General features: G+C 38.9%; 4 protein-coding genes and 2 long non-coding RNA genes across 9 annotated transcripts; 4 read left to right on the forward strand and 2 right to left on the reverse strand.

Moving 5' to 3' along the window:
• The first annotated feature begins 58 nt into the window (after positions 1-58).
• On the forward strand, positions 59-2,139 carry LOC129789502 (uncharacterized). Of its 2 annotated transcripts, XR_008750456.1 has the most exons (3): positions 59-541; positions 617-1,187; positions 1,317-2,139. It is a non-coding gene; the product is annotated as an uncharacterized LOC129789502 (long non-coding RNA). The 2 variants fall into 2 exon arrangements; XR_008750455.1 differs by having other exon boundaries at positions 59-1,187.
• Positions 1,789-2,981, reverse strand: LOC129789469 (uncharacterized). Its single transcript, XM_055826296.1, has 3 exons — positions 2,498-2,981; positions 2,270-2,408; positions 1,789-2,199 (listed from the first exon to the last, which is right to left on the reverse strand). The coding sequence occupies exons 1-3, from the start codon at positions 2,903-2,905 to the stop codon at positions 2,147-2,149; spliced, it is 600 nt and encodes a 199-aa protein (XP_055682271.1). The 5' UTR covers positions 2,906-2,981; the 3' UTR covers positions 1,789-2,146.
• Positions 2,982-3,039: 58 nt separating this feature from the next.
• LOC129789500 (uncharacterized) lies at positions 3,040-5,450 on the forward strand. 2 transcript variants are annotated; one of them, XR_008750452.1, is made up of 4 exons: positions 3,040-3,702; positions 3,795-4,050; positions 4,226-5,075; positions 5,168-5,450. It is a non-coding gene; the product is annotated as an uncharacterized LOC129789500 (long non-coding RNA). The 2 variants fall into 2 exon arrangements; XR_008750451.1 differs by having other exon boundaries at positions 3,050-3,702; positions 4,261-5,075.
• Positions 5,451-10,179: 4,729 nt separating this feature from the next.
• LOC129789385 (uncharacterized) lies at positions 10,180-13,511 on the forward strand. 2 transcript variants are annotated; one of them, XM_055826179.1, is made up of 6 exons: positions 10,180-10,622; positions 10,740-11,057; positions 11,351-11,930; positions 12,005-12,167; positions 12,256-12,537; positions 12,609-13,511. In XM_055826179.1, exons 1-6 carry the CDS (start codon positions 10,596-10,598, stop codon positions 12,634-12,636), a joined length of 1,398 nt encoding a protein of 465 aa, XP_055682154.1. In that variant the 5' UTR covers positions 10,180-10,595; the 3' UTR covers positions 12,637-13,511. The 2 variants fall into 2 exon arrangements, with proteins under 2 accessions (XP_055682154.1, XP_055682155.1); XM_055826180.1 differs by having other exon boundaries at positions 12,259-12,537.
• A 53-nt stretch (positions 13,512-13,564) lies between these two features.
• On the forward strand, positions 13,565-15,093 carry LOC129789389 (3-oxoacyl-[acyl-carrier-protein] synthase, mitochondrial). The gene has a single exon (XM_055826186.1). It carries the CDS (start codon positions 13,679-13,681, stop codon positions 15,008-15,010), a length of 1,332 nt encoding a protein of 443 aa, XP_055682161.1. The 5' UTR covers positions 13,565-13,678; the 3' UTR covers positions 15,011-15,093.
• LOC129789339 (gametogenetin-binding protein 2-like) lies at positions 15,008-18,898 on the reverse strand. Its single transcript, XM_055826114.1, has 4 exons — positions 18,598-18,898; positions 16,910-17,482; positions 15,533-16,696; positions 15,008-15,416 (listed from the first exon to the last, which is right to left on the reverse strand). Exons 1-4 carry the CDS (start codon positions 18,691-18,693, stop codon positions 15,228-15,230), a joined length of 2,022 nt encoding a protein of 673 aa, XP_055682089.1. The 5' UTR covers positions 18,694-18,898; the 3' UTR covers positions 15,008-15,227.
• Positions 18,899-18,942: the final 44 nt, after the last annotated feature.

Below are 18,942 nucleotides of genomic sequence, written 5' to 3' on the forward strand. Positions count from 1 at the left end.
AAGCCATATAGGGCATTTTTTTCTCAATATCATTCATCTCAGGATTTGTCTCACTGAGATGATCTTTCACCATACTTTCCTCTTCGGGATTCTTTTCACTTGAGATTGCACAATTATTTTCTCTTAGAAAGCTCACCTGTAGATGTGGTAGGCATCTACCTCGCTTCTGGTTTTCCTGCATTTTGAAAACTAACTTTCTATTTTCCTCTTTTTCCATTTTGTAATAAAATTTTACATTACAGAAAAATTAGCTATAGCCAAATTAGTTCGTTTTTTATTTGACATTCTAAAAGAATAAAGTTATGTACAATTTATTAGAATGAAGTTGGTTTCATTTATTGATTTGTTTTTATTCTACTGCATTCTAACCTCAAAAGTTTCAGTGCAAAAATACAATAACATCCATGTCATGGATGATAAAATTGATCTATTTCGGCGTATTAGGCTACCTCTCAACTTCATGCATGTGATGGCTGCTGCAGGAAAATGAATTCCCATCCACCCTATAAAAGTCTCTTATCATGCTGGTATCCATATTGAGGTAAACTTATTCTTCTTATTCAAGATTTGCCAGCTATGACACAAATTTTCTTCTCAATAATATGTTATCTACCAGACCTCAGGAATGGATAAATCGGGGTGTAGATGTCTAAAATCATGCTTCCCAGAAATACAAGAGTACCGTACGTATCGATCATAATCGTGCTTGCTCCTTGAGTGCCATAAAGTGCAATACTAAAGTTTCCGGAAAGGATACATAGTCAACCGTGGGAGACGTGGGGTACTTTCAGTGTGAATTTTTGTCATATGTACATGAGCGCGGAACTTCTGTTATTGCAGCCCGGAAGGTCCAATCAACAATGACTGTTACTAATGCGACCATATGAGTGATTGGTGGAATGAACTCAGCCAGGACGTCTCAATGGGAGTTTTGTCTAATGGAGTTCATGGCGCTCCCGAGGATGTTGTCTTTTCTTTCCCGTGCGAGGTGATGGATGGTAAATGACGTATCGTGCAAGGACTCACAGTAAAACATTTGCTAAGGACAAGCTATACATCACAGGCAAGGAGCTAGAGGAGCACAAGGGTGAAGCTGTAAGTGTGTTCTGCACATTCACTAGATGGCCCCAGGAAACTCTAAAAGGGATACTGCACCACCACCAAAAAACTCCGGGATTCTATCACAGGTTGGTGCAATTTTATTATAAAGTAAGATATTTTGATTGTTTATTTCTTTCTTTTTTTATTCTGTTATTTTTTTTAATCAATTAATTGCTCCTCCCTATTAACCCTTAGCATTTATTTTTTCTTCCTAGAATTAACATGGTTGATAGACTTGATGTTGGATTGGATTGCTGAAGTAGCTTTTACCATTTGCGCCATACCCTCGGACGGAAGGAAGGAGGAAGACGTCGGAGGAAGACGAATTGCATGTGGCACCACCTCAGGGGTCCTCCTGGTCCATTAGGATTCCTTCACTGGGTATGAAATTAACTTAACCAAAGAGCTCACAGGTCAATTTTGTAAATTCTGTGAAAAGGCAAGGCGACCATACTCAAGAGGAAGCTACATATAGTCGTTCTAACAGCCACAAGACTTAAATTCTGTCCGATGATGCTGTAAAATGATCTTTTAAGGAGCATTCTGAAGTGCATGAGGGTTGAGGAGATCCCCTGAAACCATGCGTGGCTTCATTTCAATTGCGTTCTAAAATTTCATTGATCCAAAGGATGACATCATGTGTATTTTCGTACGAACAAATTACAAAAAAAAAACTCATAAGTATTATACAGAATTTTTTATTTCACTTTAAACTTCTTTTACTTTACTTTAAACTTCTTTTATTTAACTTTAAACTTTTTTTACTTCACTTTGTGTTAACACAACAAATTGGCAAAATTTTTGTATAAGAAAAATTCAAAATTGAGAGAAAAAAACATCTACGTTTAGCATTATTTTCCATTTATAAAAAAAGAAAGAAAGAAATATTTTACTTCACTTTGTGTTAACACAAGAAATTGACAAAATTTTTGTATAAGAAAAATTTAAATTTGAGAGAAAAAAACATCTACGTTTAGCATTATTTTCCATTTATAAAAAAAGAAAGAAAGAAATAAATGGAGTATTTGTTGATTGCAAGGCGACTTTACTCTTCATCATCAGCGAATAAGTCCATGTCGGAGTGAATGCGTGACTTTTCTGAAAAATAAATAAGGAATAATAAAAAAAAATTTCAGTCATTGAAATTGCAAACGAGCCGATCACCTACCTGCACGTGTAAGAGACAATTTGTTCGCTTGATTTAAAATCATGCGACGTGTTTCGATCAGTTCCCTTACTTCTTTTATGCAGCTCCCGTACTTTCGCCTAAACATTCTCGCCTGATCCTTCCACGCATCAGTAGCAGCCTGAAAGTTAATAAAAAAAAACTTTTCATTCTCAAAAAAATAAAAGAATAAAAAAGATTTTTGCCAGAATATGTCCCAAAAAAATTTACCCGGATTTTGGAGGCTTCGTCACGATTTGGCAGTGCCGGCCATTTCAGGGCTGAGGAGTAATACGGCTTTCCCCTCTGTGGTCGTGTCTCCCCGCGGGAGCTGCCTTGGATAAGCTCCTGTATCTCCAGTTTAAATGAGCTAACTCTCTTTTCTGGAATCGGATTGGGTGCTTTTGCTTCCTTCTCACAGGATTCTTCATCAAGGAACTTTCTCAGCTCCGCAATTTCCTTTTGGGCATTGAGAATTTTCTGCTCCTTGAGCATCTTCCGGAGGGCTTCATTCTCCGTTTCGAGAGTCTCGACTCTCATTGAAAATTCCATTTGGCGTTTCTCCTCCTCTGCCATCTTCTTTTTGAGTCGATTGGTCTTCTTGGGATCTTTCACTACCTGCCATCGATTCTCTTCCATTTTTTCTCAAAAAACTCACTTTTTTTTTTTTGCAAAAACGCGACAGCGGCAAAACTTGTTCAACGTGAAAAATTGCTCCACACTAAAGTTTTGACAAATTGTTTTTTTTTGACAAATTGAATTTTTGACAAGTTGAGTTGTTGACAAGTTTGGAAATATCAACAAAAAAAATTTCATGCCCAAAAATATCATCAGAAGCTACAGAAAGAGTCCCATTTAAAGCGGTAAAAGATGGTAAGGATGGAAAGCGTTGGAGGAAGTATGAACGATCACGTCTTCGTAGTGCTAATAAGTATGATAGGGCATACCGGAAGTCATCGAATAAGAACGCCACTCATTCACGGACTCATGGACGAGACACGCGCAATGTGATCAAAGACTACGTCGTGGAGATCTTCAATGTGTACAGGGAAATAAAGAATATTGAATTCCCCCTTGAGAGGACCAACAATACCAGCCGGAGATTCTGCTATGTGGAATACAACAGCCTCGCTGATGTAAAGAATGTCATGAAGCTCAAGGATGAGGGGCAAATTGACGGGCAGGAGACTACAGCTGTTCACGTGATTGTGCCCACACAGAGACTCCCATTGAGACGTTCATCACCAATTCGCAACAATCGCGGTGGAGGTCCACGATGGCGCAAAAAATTCCCCGATGCGCTTTTGTCGTCATTCCCCCATACGTCGGAGCCCCCGTCGTCGTCGTAGCTTCATTCCATCAACGCAGGCACAGCAACATTTCCGGAAATTCTCTCTAATTGCATCAGCAAATCATCTCCCGGCGCAGAAATAAAGGTAAGAACACAGATGTCCTTTGAATGTGAGATTAAAAATTCAATGTGCTTCCAGTATAATCAAATTGACACATTTTTCTCTCAATCCTCCAGCTAGACGAGCAACGCATGAATGTGGTGAAACATCAAAAAAAAATACCACAAGTCGACCAGGGAAGTGTGATCCAATTGACCAGGATGCAACAAGATGTACTCGAGATAAAATTCCCCAAAATGTCGTTGTGAATTTTGGCTTGGAGAAGATGAAATCCAAAGTGGAGACAAGAGCCATCAAGTATATTGCTGCTGCTAGTGCTGCAGTTGCTGAAGTAATGAGAAAGGAAGAGAATGGCAATAATAAAGCAGATGGGTGAGTTATTTTTTTTTATTTCAAAGTGTTCTAAAACTTCTGTTTTTTTTTGACATTATATTTTTTATTTACAATAATATTTAATTATTTTTGTGAAAAATTTTGAAAAAAAAATTGTTAAGCACATGTGACATTAGCTCATTTAATTGACGATTTTGGTATCTAAAAACTTCAGGGTGGTAAAAATGTTTTGTTTGCCAATAAAAAAAGGTACAGCGCAATGGACGCGACAAGGAATGCAAGAAACGTGGCTGTCTGTCCAGAAGCAGCAAAATTAGTGGTATGTGAATCTCCATTTATCGTGTTGATGAGCTCATCAAGTGACTCCTCGTCAGGCTCCAGCAAGGGAATTGAGCGAAGCCCAAAAATATCACCAGAATCTTCCTACAGAAAGAATCTCATTAAGACGGCAAAAGATGGTAAGGATGGAAAGCGTTCGAGGAAGTGTGAACGATCACGTCGTCGTAGTGTTGATAAGGATGATAGGGCATACAGGAAGTCACCGGATAAGCCATCACGTGATGCACGCAATTGCTCACGCTCGGGATCGCCTCGCAGTAAGCATTGAAAGCCATGAACGACACTCATTCACATTGGACGAGTCACGCGCAATCTAATCAAAGACCACGTCGTGGAGATCTTCAATGTGTACAGGGGGGATATTGAATTCCCTCTTGAGAGGACCATAACACCAGCCGGAGATTCTTCTCTGTGGAATACAACAGCCTCGCTGATGCTACGAATGCCATGGATGAGGGGTAAATTGACGGGCAGGAGATTACAGCTGCTCACGTGCTTGTGCCCACGCAGACTCCCACCTCAGATCATCACCAATTCGCAACAATCGCGGTGGAGGTCCACGATGACGCAAAAAATGCCCCGATGCGCTTCTGTCGTCATTCCCTCATACGTCGGATCCCCCGTCGTCGTCGTCGTAGCTCCATTCCATCGACGCAGGCATAGCAACATTTCCTGAAATTCTCGCTAATTGCATCAGCAAATCATCTCCCGGCGCAGAAATAAAGGTAAGAACACAGATGTCCTTTGTATGTGAGACTAAAAGTCCAGTCTGCTTCCAGTATAATAAAATTGACACATTTTTCTCTCATTTCTCCAGCTAGACGAGCAACAGAAAGATTAGCAATCATTGAAATCTCGAGAACGTCAATGAGGAACTTGTGGATCAATACTTCGATAAGACTGATAACATTTGGAGCATGGAGAATAAGTTCGTGAGCTGGACAGTAAGATCAACGACAAAATGCCCATGGAGAGTTCGGTACTGTCGAAATTGCAGCCTCAGGTGCAGGATCTGATAAAGCTTATCTTATATATTAATTCCATGAAAAAAATGTATGCTAAAAGTTTAAAAAGATTAAATAAAAATGTTCTTTCAATTATTTTATTTATTTATCAATTCCTTCCCCTATTATATTTCTGCCTGTGCTGATAGCTCTACTTAATCTTTCTAACAAAGAGCCTGAAAGATAGCACAACTTCCGGGAAGCTTATTTTACTGTCCGGAAAAGCCCATTCAATGTGCCCCAATATTCCTTAAATGCGATTCAAGGATCAGCCGGATGTTGTAGAGGAGGTTCCTGAGATCCCTTAGAAGCTTCCTGGTGCTATATCTCTGACCATAGCACAACATCCGGCAAGTTTATATTTCCGTCCGGGAAGGTAATTTTGCTGTCCGGAAAGCATTTTTGTTTCTTGTCCGGGAAGCTAATTCTTCTATCCGGGAAGCTCATAATTCCTTGAATACAATTCAAGGATCAGTCGGAAGTGGTCAAGAAAGTTCCTATGATCCCATAGAAGCTTCCTGGTGCTATATCTCTGACCATAGCACAACATCCGGCAAGTTTATACTTCCGTCCGGGAAGGTGATTTTGCTGTCCGGAAAGCATTTATATTTCTTGTCCGGGAAGCTCATTACTCCTTGAATACAAGTCAAGGATCAGCCGGAAGTGGTCGAGGAAGTTCCTATGATCCCATAGAAGCTTCCTGGTGCTTCATCTTTGATGATAGCACAACATCCGGCAAGTTTATACTTCCGTCCGGGAAGGTGATTTTGCTGTCCGGAAAGCATTTATATTTCTTGTCCGGGAAGCTCATTACTCCTTGAATACAAGTCAAGGATCAGCCGGAAGTTGTCGAGGAAGTTCCTATGATCCCATAGAAGCTTCCTGGTGCTTCATCTTTGATGATAGCACAACATCCGGCAAGTTTATACTTCCGTCCGGGAAGGTGATTTTGATGTCCGGAAAGCATTTATATTTCTTGTCCGGGAGTATAATAAGTTTGTCCGGGAAGCTCATAATTCCTTGAATACAAGTCAAGGATCAGCCGGAAGTGGTCGAGGAAGTTCCTATGATCCCATAGAAGCTTCCTGGTGCTTCATCTTTGATGATAGCACAACATCCGGCAAGTTTATACTTCCGTCCGGGAAGGTGATTTTGTTGTCCGGGAAGAATTTATATTTCTTGTCCGGGAAGCTCATTACTCCTTGAATACAAGTCAAGGATCTGCCGGAAGTGGTCGAGGAAGTTCCTATGATCCCATAGAAGCTTCCTGGTGCTTCATCTTTGATGATAGCACTACTTCCGGCAAATTTATATTTCCGTCCGGGAAGGTGATTTTGCTGTCCGGGAAGAATTTATATTTCTTGTCCGGGAAGCTCATTACTCCTTGAATACAAGTCAAGGATCAGCCGGATGTGGTAAAGGAGGTTCCTATGATCCCATAGAAGCTTCCTGGTGCTTCATCTTTGATGATAGCACAACATCCGGCAAGTTTATACTTCCGTCCGGGAAGGTGATTTTGCTGTCCGGAAAGCATTTATATTTCTTGTCCGGGAAGCTCATTACTCCTTGAATACAAGTCAAGGATCAGCCGGAAGTGGTCGAGGAAGTTCCTATGATCCCATAGAAGCTTCCTGGTGCTTCATCTTTGATGATAGCACAACATCCGGCAAGTTTATACTTCCGTCCGGGAAGGTGATTTTGCTGTCCGGAAAGCATTTATATTTCTTGTCCGGGAAGCTCATTACTCCTTGAATACAAGTCAAGGATCAGCCGGAAGTGGTCGAGGAAGTTCCTATGATCCCATAGAAGCTTCCTGGTGCTTCATCTTTGATGATAGCACAACATCCGGCAAGTTTATACTTCCGTCCGGGAAGGTGATTTTGCTGTCCGGAAAGCATTTATATTTCTTGTACGGGAGTATAATAAGTTTGTCCGGGAAGCTCATAATTCCTTGAATACAAGTCAAGGATCAGCCGGAAGTGGTCAAGGAAGTTCCTATGATCCCATAGAAGCTTCCTGGTGCTTCATCTTTGATGATAGCACAACATCCGGCAAGTTTATATTTCCGTCCGGGAAGGTGATTTTGCTGTCCGAGAAGAATTTTTGTTTCTTGTCCGGGAAGCTCATAATTCCTTGAATACAAGTCAAGGATCAGCTGGAAGTGGTCGAGGAGGTTCCTATGATCCCATAGAAGCTTCTTGGTGCTTCATATTTGATGATAGCACAACATCCGGCAAGTTTATATTTCCGTCCGGGAAGGTAAATTTGCTGTCCGGGAAGAATTTATTTTTCTTGTCCGGGAAGCTCATTACTCCTTGAATACAATTCAAGGATCGGCCGGAAGTGGTAAAGAAGGTTCCTATGATCCCATAGAAGCTTCCTGGTGCTTCATCTTTGATGATAGCACAACTTCCGGCAAGTTTATATTTCCGTCCGGGAAGGTAATTTTGCTGTCCGGAAAGCATTTTTGTTTCTTGTCCGGGAAGCTCATAATTCCTTGAATACAATTCAAGGATCGGCCGGAAGTGGTAAAGAAGGTTCCTATGATCCCATAGAAGCTTCCTGGTGCTTCATCTTTGATGATAGCACAACTTCCGGCAAGTTTATATTTCCGTCCGGGAAGGTAATTTTGCTGTCCGGGAAGAATTTATATTGCTTGTCCGGGAAGCTCATAATTCCTTGAATACAATTCAAGGATCGGCCGGAAGTGGTAAAGAAGGTTCCTATGATCCCATAGAAGCTTCCTGGTGCTTCATCTTTGATGATAGCACAACTTCCGGCAAGTTTATATTTCCGTCCGGGAAGGTAATTTTGCTGTCCGGAAAGCATTTTTGTTTCTTGTCCGGGAAGCTCATAATTCCTTGAATACAATTCAAGGATCAGCCGGATGTGGTAAAGAAGGTTCCTATGATCCCATAGAAGCTTCCTGGTGCTTCATCTTTGATGATAGCACAACTTCCGGCAAGTTTATATTTCCGTCCGGGAAGGTAATTTTGCTGTCCGGGAAGAATTTATATTGCTTGTCCGGGAAGCTCATAATTCCTTGAATACAATTCAAGGATCAGCCGGATGTGGTAAAGAAGGTTCCTATGATCCCATAGAAGCTTCCTGGTGCTTCATCTTTGATGATAGCACAACTTCTGGCAAGTTTATATTTCCGTCCGGGAAGGTAATTTTGCTGTCCGGAAAGCATTTTTGTTTCTTGTCCGGGAAGCTCATAATTCCTTGAATACAATTCAAGGATCAGCTGGAAGTGGTCGAGGAGGTTCCTATGATCCCATAGAAGCTTCTTGGTGCTTCATATTTGATGATAGCACAACATCCGGCAAGTTTATATTTCCGTCCGGGAAGGTAAATTTGCTGTCCGGGAAGAATTTATTTTTCTTGTCCGGGAAGCTCATTACTCCTTGAATACAATTCAAGGATCGGCCGGAAGTGGTAAAGAAGGTTCCTATGATCCCATAGAAGCTTCCTGGTGCTTCATCTTTGATGATAGCACAACTTCCGGCAAGTTTATATTTCCGTCCGGGAAGGTAATTTTGCTGTCCGGAAAGCATTTTTGTTTCTTGTCCGGGAAGCTCATAATTCCTTGAATACAATTCAGGGATCGGCCGGAAGTGGTAAAAAAGGTTCCTATGATCCCATAGAAGCTTCCTGGTGCTTCATCTTTGATGATAGCACAACTTCCGGCAAGTTTATATTTCCGTCCGGGAAGGTAATTTTGCTGTCCGGGAAGAATTTATATTGCTTGTCCGGGAAGCTCATAATTCCTTGAATACAATTCAAGGATCGGCCGGAAGTGGTAAAGAAGGTTCCTATGATCCCATAGAAGCTTCCTGGTGCTTCATCTTTGATGATAGCACAACTTCCGGCAAGTTTATATTTCCGTCCGGGAAGGTAATTTTGCTGTCCGGGAAGAATTTATATTACTTGTCCGGGAAGCTCATAATTCCTTGAATACAATTCAAGGATCAGCCGGATGTGGTAAAGAAGGTTCCTATGATCCCATAGAAGCTTCCTGGTGCTTCATCTTTGATGATAGCACAACTTCCGGCAAGTTTATATTTCCGTCCGGGAAGGTAATTTTGCTGTCCGGGAAGAATTTATATTGCTTGTCCGGGAAGCTCATAATTCCTTGAATACAATTCAAGGATCAGCCGGATGTGGTAAAGAAGGTTCCTATGATCCCATAGAAGCTTCCTGGTGCTTCATCTTTGATGATAGCACAACTTCTGGCAAGTTTATATTTCCGTCCGGGAAGGTAATTTTGCTGTCCGGAAAGCATTTTTGTTTCTTGTCCGGGAAGCTCATAATTCCTTGAATACAATTCAAGGATCAGCCGGATGTGGTAAAGAAGGTTCCTATGATCCCATAGAAGCTTCCTGGTGCTTCATCTTTGATGATAGCACAACTTCCGGCAAGTTTATATTTCCGTCCGGGAAGGTAATTTTGCTGTCCGGGAAGAATTTATATTGCTTGTCCGGGAAGCTCATAATTCCTTGAATACAATTCAAGGATCGGCCGGAAGTGGTAAAGAAGGTTCCTATGATCCCATAGAAGCTTCCTGGTGCTTCATCTTTGATGATAGCACAACTTCCGGCAAGTTTATATTTCCGTCCGGGATGGTAATTTTGCTGTCCGGGAAGAATTTATATTGCTTGTCCGGGAAGCTAATTTTTCTGTCCGGGAAGCTCATTCTTCTTTGAATACAATTCAGGGAGCAACCGGATGTTGTAAAGGAAGTTCCTGAGATTCATTAGAAGCTTCCTGGTGCCATATCTTTTGCCCAAGAGGAAATCTTAATCCCTGATGTGAACCTAAAGGCTAAAAAATCTCTAAGAATTTTTGACCTGAAAAACATGAATTCCATATTTTCAGCACTCTCAGAGGCACTTTTGCACATCCCATGAGCTTCACTGAGATCACAAACCTGACCAGGATGGCTCAGGAAGTCAAAAAATGCGCGCTGAAACATCTCATGAAATAATGTGAAAAAATGTGTTTTACAGTGTATGATTTTACAGCGTTTACAGTGTATGTGTTTTACAGTGTATCCGGGAAGAAAAGTGTACTGAAAAAGTGTACAAACTTCAAGTTGCTGGTTCGACTTGTTAATTCACAAAAAAAATTGTTGCGAGTTTGTTAAAATTCTGAATTTGTAAAAAAAAAAAAAAGCACAGGCTCTGCAAGCACGTAATATTGAGTTACAAACCAGAAAAAATTGTCATTTATGGTAGATGAATGTGGACCAAATCGCTTAATATCGAGGTAAGGTTAAATATTTGTACATAAAAATCAATAATTGGACGAAAAAAAAATGGGTGAAGGCACATAATTATTTATGAATGAAAATGAAAAAAATAGCTAATGTAGAACTTTCTGCAGGTGATAGTAATATGCTTTCTATCGCTTATTCCTTGGCCGGGTCCGAGTGTCTTCAAGATTCAATGTTCGCGCGAGAGCGCTAGAGTTGTTCGGAAAATTGTGCAGTCCAAGTGGCTGCCAATCCTGGACAAGTATCAGGTGAAGTTGCCACTTGAGTGTCCTTTCCATCCGCTGAGGGATATCTTTGCACCCCAGAATGCTGCCAAGATACAAAATCGACCGAGTCAATGGACTTGTGGAGTTTGCGGTAAAAGCTTCTATGAGGAAAACTTTTTGGATTTGCATTTCGACAACCGCCATAAAAGCAACATTAATATGGTGAGTTAGTTTAATGTTTCAATTTTCAAGCATTTGCATAGCTTGCGGCATGGTTGTGCATTACTTAATTAGCTATGATACAATTAATAAAAAAATCTTAACAAAAATAATAATTTTCATAATGAAGAATTAATCTATTGGAATTCAAAATTTGTGTAACGGTCAAATTTACTTTCTTTCCTTCTAATTTTCATGAAAATTGTCTTTTCATTCATCAAACCAAATATTTCTTTTGAAAAATGTTTATCAACAAAAAAAAATCTCAATTTATTCCATAATGTATCTTCCTGTAGGCCGAAGACGCTGTGTGCTTGGCAGATTATTGCGACATAATGCGATGTGAAGTGCTCCTGGGTCATGATTCTACATTGTCTTTCGGAGATTCCACCATTTCCACGGATATTGAGGTATGGAATGAGGCAACAGCTTACAGAACTGCCATCATACCATCTGGATCGCGGGACTTGGCCAGGATGCCTCAGAGGTTCACATTTTTTCCGCCTATATCCGTTATAATTCCCGATGCAAGGGAGGCAAGTGGTAGTGGTGGTGAACCCAAATTAAAGAAACGAGGTTCGTGCACAGGACGCAAAGAAGATGTTGGTGATGAACAATTGAATGACAACCCAACTGATGAAGATGATGAATCTGATGATGGAAATGCCACGACAGCATGTGATAAGAATCTCGTTGATTCAGCGCTGCCTTCCAGTGATAAGAAGCAACAGAAATTGTCGGAATTGCAACGACTTAAGGCAAATTGCAAATCCGAACAGTTGGATGTGCTGAAGAAAAAGTGCGAACTGTTGATCAGAGATTGCATAGCAGGTCTTCTTGTGAATTTGTCACAGCAAGATTTCCGAGATATGGAAGGTTATCACTTGCAATGGAATGTAAAATGTTAATTTGCAAAAATCTAAATATTTGTAATTTTATTATAATTTCAGATGAACTAAATCGCGCCGTATGCTGGTACCTCACCTGTGAGAGATACTGGGAAGATAGTCCATCAGAACCAAAGTCATTCCCATGGGGTTTAGTTTTTATTCTTGTAATTGTTCTCTCACTGGGACTATGTTTCTGCTACTACATTATATGGGTTCTCTTTGAGTTAGTATAGATTGTAACATTCTCTTGGAATTCCTTTTTTCTTTGTTTATTGGAAGTACATTAATTGATTAAATTTTTTTATATTTAGCAGTTCGGATGATTTGACAATTTCTTCAAATACTCAAATGAGGATTAGTCCTATGCATACGCGACATCATTTGGCACATCATGTACCACAGCAAATTATTTATTCACACACAAGTGATGGAGCTGTAGGAATTGTAGCTGATCCAGGTGGACAAGCGAGCAACAATAGTGGCTTTTCGGAAGAAATCTACTCTGCTGCAACAGAAGTGGGTGATGTAGAACAAAATGAGCACTACATCTATGTAACATACCCTCCAGAGCTGAAACGTCGACTTCTAGAGAGGTATGATTAAAATAATAGTATTTCGTTCTTATTCTGAATGCTAATTTTTCTTTAATGCAATGAATCTTTAGCTGCTACAATCGAACCACTCGCTTGTGAGAGTCACTTGAGAAAGTAGAAGAGGATAAATTAACTTGGAGTAATACATCCCGAATCCAAGTCAACAATTTTTTCTTATTACCTTTGATAAAAATTGAAAAAAAATATATGTAGACCATGACATAGCCAAAATATTCGTACTGTTTCGAAAAATTTCTTACATAGTGATAGTAAGTAAATTCATACGTTAGTTGATATTATTATACATAATACAAATTTTTAGCAAATAATCATTTTTTTGCAATCAACAAGAAATTCACAAAAGATGCAATTTGTGTGCCTATTTATTTTATGTTGTTACACATTTCTATGGCAAAACTTTTGATTTTATTCAGTTCAATAGATCCAAACCATTCTAATCTCTCTTATTTTTAATGGAACAAAATGTGTGTAGTAAATGTTATATTGATATAACTATTATACATTCGTACATCATATTTTATCGATAATAGAGAAATATAGGTATGTTTCTTTATGAGTACCAGATATTTTCTTTATTACATTGAAATTGTAATTATGTAATAATAATAATTTTATTTTCCCTTACAAGCAAGTATTTAGAACAAGTAATGAAGTGGCAATCAAAGAAATAATTCAATTTAGGGACTTTCAGTTGATTTTTATATTTAATTTTGTTCGTCATTATGTATTAAAAAATACACTCCTATTGTTATAAAATAAAAAAAAAGAACCAATTCTTTTAATTAATTTATTATCATAGAGTAGTTGCCATAGTATTAACAAAGGACGTTATGCACTTTGTATGGATCCTAAAATTTTAGAACAACATTCTGTTTTAAGACAAATGTGAACTAATTATTTTCCGAGTTAAATATAAAAAAAATAAACCATTCATACAATATAGAAAAATAAAATATTTTTTTGTTCTGTTAGTACTTTTGTGAAACTTTTTTTTACAGTGTATTCAAACTTCATGTTGCTCTATATACATACTACATACACATTATATAGGTTGTGCTATTGATACCAAAAACAGATTAAATAATTGTAATTTTCTTTAATTTTTAATCTTAATCGAATAATGTGGAATAAAGTTTTTCATTTTGGGCATACTGTAATATTCACGAGACAATTTGCCACGGTCCAAGCACAAAATCGCCGAGTGGTTGTCACCGGTGTGGGTTGTGTTTCAGCAGTTGGTGTATCCGCCGAAGTTGCTTGGAAGAACATCCTTTCTGCACAATGTGGTATAGTTAAACTCACGGATCCATCATATGCTAACCTTCCGTGCCGTGTAGCAGCTCAGATATCCAAAGATGAATTTGATCTTACCAAGATTTTCAGTAAGGGAGATCTTAAAGCTATGTCTCCGGCAATTGCTTACTCCCTCATAGCCACGAAAGAAGCTTTAACCTGCGCAAATTGGTTTCCAACCGATTTGGAGGCACAAAACCGTACTGGTGTTGCTGTTGGTATTGGAATGGTGAATTTACCGGATATCTGCGAGATGAATAATTCCCTCCAGCAAGGATATAATCGTGTCAGCCCCTTTTTTATACCACGTATCCTACTTAATATGGCTGCAGGACATATAAGCATCAAGTACGGATTTCGGGGACCAAATCATGCTGTTTCCACAGCATGTGCCACCGGAGCACATGCCATAGGGGATGGATACCGATTTATTCAAAGCAATTTAGCTGATGTTATGGTATGTGGTGCAGGAGAAGCTCCTATATCACCCCTTTGTATTGCGGGTTTCAGCAGATTACGATCTTTAAGCACCTCATTCAATGATGATCCGCAAAAATCCTCAAGGCCCTTTGATAAGAAACGAGAGGGTTTTGTCATTGGTGAAGGGGCCGCAATCTGCATTCTCGAAAGTCTCGATCACGCAAAGCAACGTCAAGCACCTATTTTTGGCGAGATCCTTGGCTATGGTTGCTCTGGAGATGCTGCTCATCTAACGTCACCACGCGAAGATGGTCTAGGTGCTCAGTTAGCCATGCAACGTGCCTTAGAAGATGCTCAATTATCTCCTGTAAACATTGGCTACGTGAACGCTCATGCAACATCTACTCCTATGGGCGATGCAATTGAGAGCAGAGCAATAACCCATGTCTTTGGCAATCATAATGTCGCAGTATCATCAACGAAAGGTGCTCATGGACATCTTCTGGGATCAGCTGGTAATCTCGAGACAATGTTCACCATCCTAGCGTGTCGAGATGGAAAACTTCCACCTACAATAAACCTCACTGATGTCTCGGATGACATGAAACATCTCAATTTTGTTGCCAACACCAGTCAACCCTGGTCAGGACATAAACGACGGATTGCCCTTAAAAATGCATTTGGATTTGGTGGAACAAATGCTTGCCTGTGCATTGGGGAATTTCGAGAAAATACCTAATATTTTATAAGATTTATTTTCATTCTAAACTTTGTATCTTATCGCTCTTCCAATATAAGTATATTATACAATTTGAGTTACAACTCGCTTGTTTGACAGACTTTTTGCATCTTTAAAATTCAAGGGAAGAATAATTTGCTTGAACATTTTACATGTAGCAGCTTCCACCATAAAAAAAAACAATATTTCTTATCATTTCCAATAGGATGCACATAATTTATTTGGCTGTCGACGTCTTCACTACACTATTCATGCAAAGCTGTGCGAAGTTTCTGCGTAAATTTTGTCGAATCTCTTCACGGGCTTGCTTCAAATTGGCATGTCGTAACTTGAACTCCTTGACTAATTCATCTGGAATATAGTTCACATCTTCACCCACATCATCCTCCATCTCGCACTGGTTACCCTATAATATACAGACAAAAATTAGTCAGTTTGTTTAATTTTTTTCTAACATCTGAAATCGTAATTGATTTGATCAAATAGTTTAAGATGCACCTTCTAACTAATACGACTACTTACCAACATTTCTTGAAGACTTAGGGGTCGTACACAAGAATCAGGTGTCTTTTGTTTACCGGGCATCTTATTATTATTTCTGCAATTATGTTTCGGTGTTCCTCCACAAAGGGTATGACAATGTTTATTGGCTGCATTGGTGAGATCGTGGTTGCATAAGCCATCTGAACACGCTACCTCAGAACCCTCGGGTGTGCTAGACAAACTAGAAATTCCAGAATGTGCACTTGATGAAAGAATAGATGAACACGCACCCTCATGTGTGGATGGCTCTGACACATATCCACCATCAATAGACTGGATACAGATATTGGTTTCACAGGAATGACATGAAACTGTGGTAATTTCTTCATCCCTAACATCTTTAACATCTCCTGCAACACTTTCCTTTCCATTATTAATAGAATAATTAGTTGTATTTGTTCTTTTCCTGTTGCACGTTTCTTTGGCAATCTTCTTTTTTCTCTTTATATCGTTATCATCTTCGTGCGCTTCGGGAACATCTTTACTTTTCACGATTTTGCATTTGGTTTTCTCAAGTTCGGAATGATGTTCATGGTGTTTGTCATCTTCTTCTCGATCAATGTGCTCTGCAGACATCAAAGAACGGGAATCATATTCATCATCTTCATCCTTTGCTTCACTACAGGGACGACATGATGCTAAACCCTTCTTCTCATTCTTCTTCCGCTTCTTCTTTTGCTTTTTCTGCTCTCTACGTTGCTCCTTGACCTTTTCCGCGCGGCTTATCTCTTCATATAGTAATTCCAGATTACTCTTGCCGCGCTTTTTCTCCACTGCCATGTCAAAGCTACGGCAGAGACAGTGAACAGAAACTGCAGCCAAGACTTGGCAAGCATTTTCTTCTTCCTTTAGAACCATATGAATGCGACGGAGTCTCTCATATATGCACATCCCAATGCATGTTAATACTTCCTCCTGTGCAATTTCCATTGTCTTTGCATGACGTTCACGGTGCCGTGATCCATTTCCATTGAGTTCGGGCTCAGCTCTTTTTATCAGTTCATCAATGTAATCTGCTTTTGTCTGCAAATGGATATGTTTCTCATCTGGACAACGTTTAATCCCTGCATATAGGGCAGCAACAAAACCCTTTTCCTTCGATGGATTTTTTTCTGTGATCAGAAATGTATACGCCTTTTCTACCTGTGAAAGATAGATATAAACTATGCAATTTATGTATAGTTTTTTTTTGTAGAATTCAGTGAAATCAATGCTCATCAAATATTAAAGTTTGTTTGAATGACTTAAATTAAACCTAACAATGGATAAAAATCCTAAAATTTTTAGTTAATACAAAAAATGAAGATTTTCGAAATTTTTTTCATGCCCCTAAACTAAACACTAAAAGTTACTTACTTTGGTGCGACAATCTTGGCAGAATTTATGTTTTTTTAGATAACCATCAAGGGTTTCTTGGAGCTCTTGAGAATCAATTATAACAACTTCCTCTCGACATTGTTGTTTCATGCAGCACCACACATCTCGCCATAGCTCGGAAAATGGACGAGATCTGTAGGTATCGAGAGAATGGAGTCCACATCGAGAGCTCTTTTTGCTCCTTGGCATATTATCAATCAAATTATTGAGTAAAACATTGTGATTGTGTAGAAGGGTGCAGATGGCTACGGGGGTAGCTGCCTTCTCATCTGACACCGTTAAAACACCACTGGCGGTAATTACAAGGGGGTCCAAAGTTGGAAACTCGCACTGTTTCATCTGCATAAAGAGCCTCTCCACATTCCTACGACATCCAACACATGGGACACTTTGGCTTAAGACCGCAGTAAATTCATCACATGATACTTGCAGAGACTTCTTAAATTCCTCCTGGGTTAAGATAGCATATTTCCGCAAAAACTCTTCCAGGTCACGACCTCTCACAGTTGGATGATCAAACACCAGTCCTTTTGCATTCAAGTCCATTAGCATCTGCAGACAAAAAATAACATTGTTATATGTTATTCCTTATATCCAATTTGTCTTATTCGTCTTATCATTATCAGCAAATTTATGATAAGACTTGTAACGTTTCCATTACATTCCAAACACCTTATAAGTTTGAAAATGCCAACCTAAAAATGCTATCCTATTCAAAAGTTTTGACTTTTGTGCCATAACATAAACCTTGTAAAGGAGTTTATTCACTTCAGTATGTGAAAATGTATTAAAAGAGGACAAAAACTCTATGGTGACGTCATTGTTTATATTTTTGATCAAGTCTTTGTCAGCTTATCCCTAGAGAAGCTAGAGAATATTCTAGTGAAGAATGGAAAGTTTATTTTTTACGATTTCTTATGCATTTTCTTATGAGATGAGACAGCAACTGCTAATGCCTAAGTACAAAACGGAAGAAAGCATCCCTGATATGCTATCAATTATCATATGCAAATAACATCATAATTTCGAAATTTTAATATCTAAAAGGAAAAAAAATATGTTAATTTTATTTACTTCTTCTTTTATTACATTTTCAGCCTAGTCAGACCCAAAAAGAATGACTTTCCCAAATGTACAACTTCAAATTGATTTGTCGTTTTTTTGTGAGATACCTGATCGATCAAGCCATGATTACATTTTCCTGTAATCGTTATAATAATAAGATTACAAGTGTTTTGTTCCCTCCCCGTTAATTGATAACTATTCAATCTGAAGATAGATTTGTCTTATTTATGATGACCCACATCCGGACATCTTCGCAAGTTAAAGCCAGATGATTGGAGAGAGCCAAGAAATAGTGTCATTTTCTCCAACAGAAAAGATGTCTAAAATTATTTACTTCGAACATAAGAATTCTTTAACTAGAATAGACCAAATTTCTTAAGAATGTTATCCCTTGAAAAATAATGCCAAATTAATATATACATCGAATATGACAAGTCGTCAGTGCTGTGGTTCAATTTCGATGGTAGACATAAAAAAGTGTAATTCAAGGTAATTGACCAGCGTTGTTTCTAAAGGAATTATCTCTTTCTGTAAGTTTCCCTTTGTACTATTGCTTTGAATCATAAAGTACATATTTTATACGGGAAAAGAGTACAAATTACCATCAAATTGTCCTCAACAACAAGCGGGAGTTGCCGTCGAGAAATATTTTTGACACTTTCCTCTTCCGAGCGATAAACATATACAAGTTTTGCCATTTTTTCCAGCAATTGCAACAGGAATTCACTATTTTTTAACTGCACTTGCAAATTAGTATTTACAATGTAGTTTTTGTATAGCAATACCGCAAAACACTAACTTCGTAATACAATAAAAACAGAAAATTTTCACCACGTCGACCAATTGCAAAAGTCTACTGACATTTTATTGCATGCGGGCTATATGGGTGTCCCAAATGACGTCAAACTGTTATAACGTTAGAAGATGAAGAAGAATGAGTCGATGAT

This window comes from Lutzomyia longipalpis, chromosome 2 (assembly GCF_024334085.1).
Source record: "Lutzomyia longipalpis isolate SR_M1_2022 chromosome 2, ASM2433408v1".
Taxonomy (NCBI): Eukaryota; Metazoa; Arthropoda; class Insecta; order Diptera; family Psychodidae; genus Lutzomyia; species Lutzomyia longipalpis.